At 36.9% G+C, this 1,094-nt stretch overlaps 1 protein-coding gene across 1 annotated transcript; it reads left to right on the top strand.

Moving 5' to 3' along the window:
- Positions 1 to 228: 228 nt before the first annotated feature.
- Positions 229 to 1,007, top strand: LOC116351172 (26S proteasome non-ATPase regulatory subunit 10-like; the record flags this gene model as incomplete). The annotated part of the gene is made up of 4 exons (XM_031783254.1): positions 229 to 327; positions 397 to 495; positions 561 to 659; positions 725 to 1,007. Coding segments are annotated over 4 exons (419 nt in total), but the record flags the coding sequence as incomplete, so codon positions are not given.
- Between the last annotated feature and the right edge of the window lie 87 nt (positions 1,008 to 1,094).

The following is a 1,094-nucleotide window of genomic DNA, read 5'->3' as shown; positions in this document are numbered from 1 at the left end:
AAGTTTATATCAGACAATTTTTAGATTTACAGTATTGCGTCACACTGGACTGGGAGATTGAATATTTCCTAAATCTAAGTTAATCGCATCGTCATCGTTGTGTATGTACATTGTACATTCTTTCGTACGCATCCAGTTTGCGCTCATCGTTTACTCGTTTCAACAATTTCACGTGGCGGTTTCATTTCATTAATTTGTTAAATTCATTGAGTTTACTTTTATTTTTAGGTGAAATTGATCAAACCAAGGAGCTCTTGGAAAAAGGGGCAAGTTTTAATGCAGAAAATGAATATAAACGAACGCCACTACATTTAGCTGCATTATTTGGTAACTAATATTGCAAACTATCGATTCGAACTATGAATTCCTTTAAATGTTTGGTCATTTGCATTCCAGGTCGGAAGGATGTGGTCGAACTTCTCATCAGTCATGGGGCTAGTGTTAATGCAGAAGATATAAGAAAACGAACGCCACTACATGAAGCTGCCTGTCGGGGTAATATTGCAAACTATCTACTCGAATTATTATTTCCCTTTTATGTTTGATAATTTGCATTCCAGGTCGGAAGGATGTGGTCGAACTTCTCATCAGTGATGGAGCTAGTGTTAATGCAGAAGATGAAGATAAACGAACGCCACTACATGAAGCTGCCAGATGGGGTAATATTGCGAACTATCGACTCGAACTATGAATTCATTTGAATGTTTGATCATTTGCGTTCCAGGTCGGAAGGATGTGGTCAAACTTCTCATCAGTCATGGAGCTAGTTTTAATGCAGAAGATAAAGATAAACTAACGCCACTACATTACGCTGCCATGAAGGGTAATAATAGCTGCATAAATTAATTTTGAGGGATTTCTACCAGATGGCGTAACTTGTACTGTAACGCATCGGACCATACTGTAACTTTATTCACGTGAAAGCCAAATCATTTGACATTAGTTTTCAGAATGTGTTATTTTGTCAAAGTGTAAACAACATAATTTTTTCGCTTACAATCATGTCAGCATAATTGCCAAAAAAACAGCATTTGCGGGAAGTTTTAATTTTCTTCTTTAATTCGAAGAAAAGTGCCGCTGAGAGCCATCGATTA

This window comes from Contarinia nasturtii, unplaced genomic scaffold (assembly GCF_009176525.2).
Source record: "Contarinia nasturtii isolate CC-2019 unplaced genomic scaffold, AAFC_CNas_1.1 Cnas_scaffold_4783, whole genome shotgun sequence".
Taxonomy (NCBI): Eukaryota; Metazoa; Arthropoda; class Insecta; order Diptera; family Cecidomyiidae; genus Contarinia; species Contarinia nasturtii.
The sequence above is the reverse complement of the archived record's forward strand: the minus strand, read 5'-3'. Positions and strand labels throughout refer to the sequence as shown.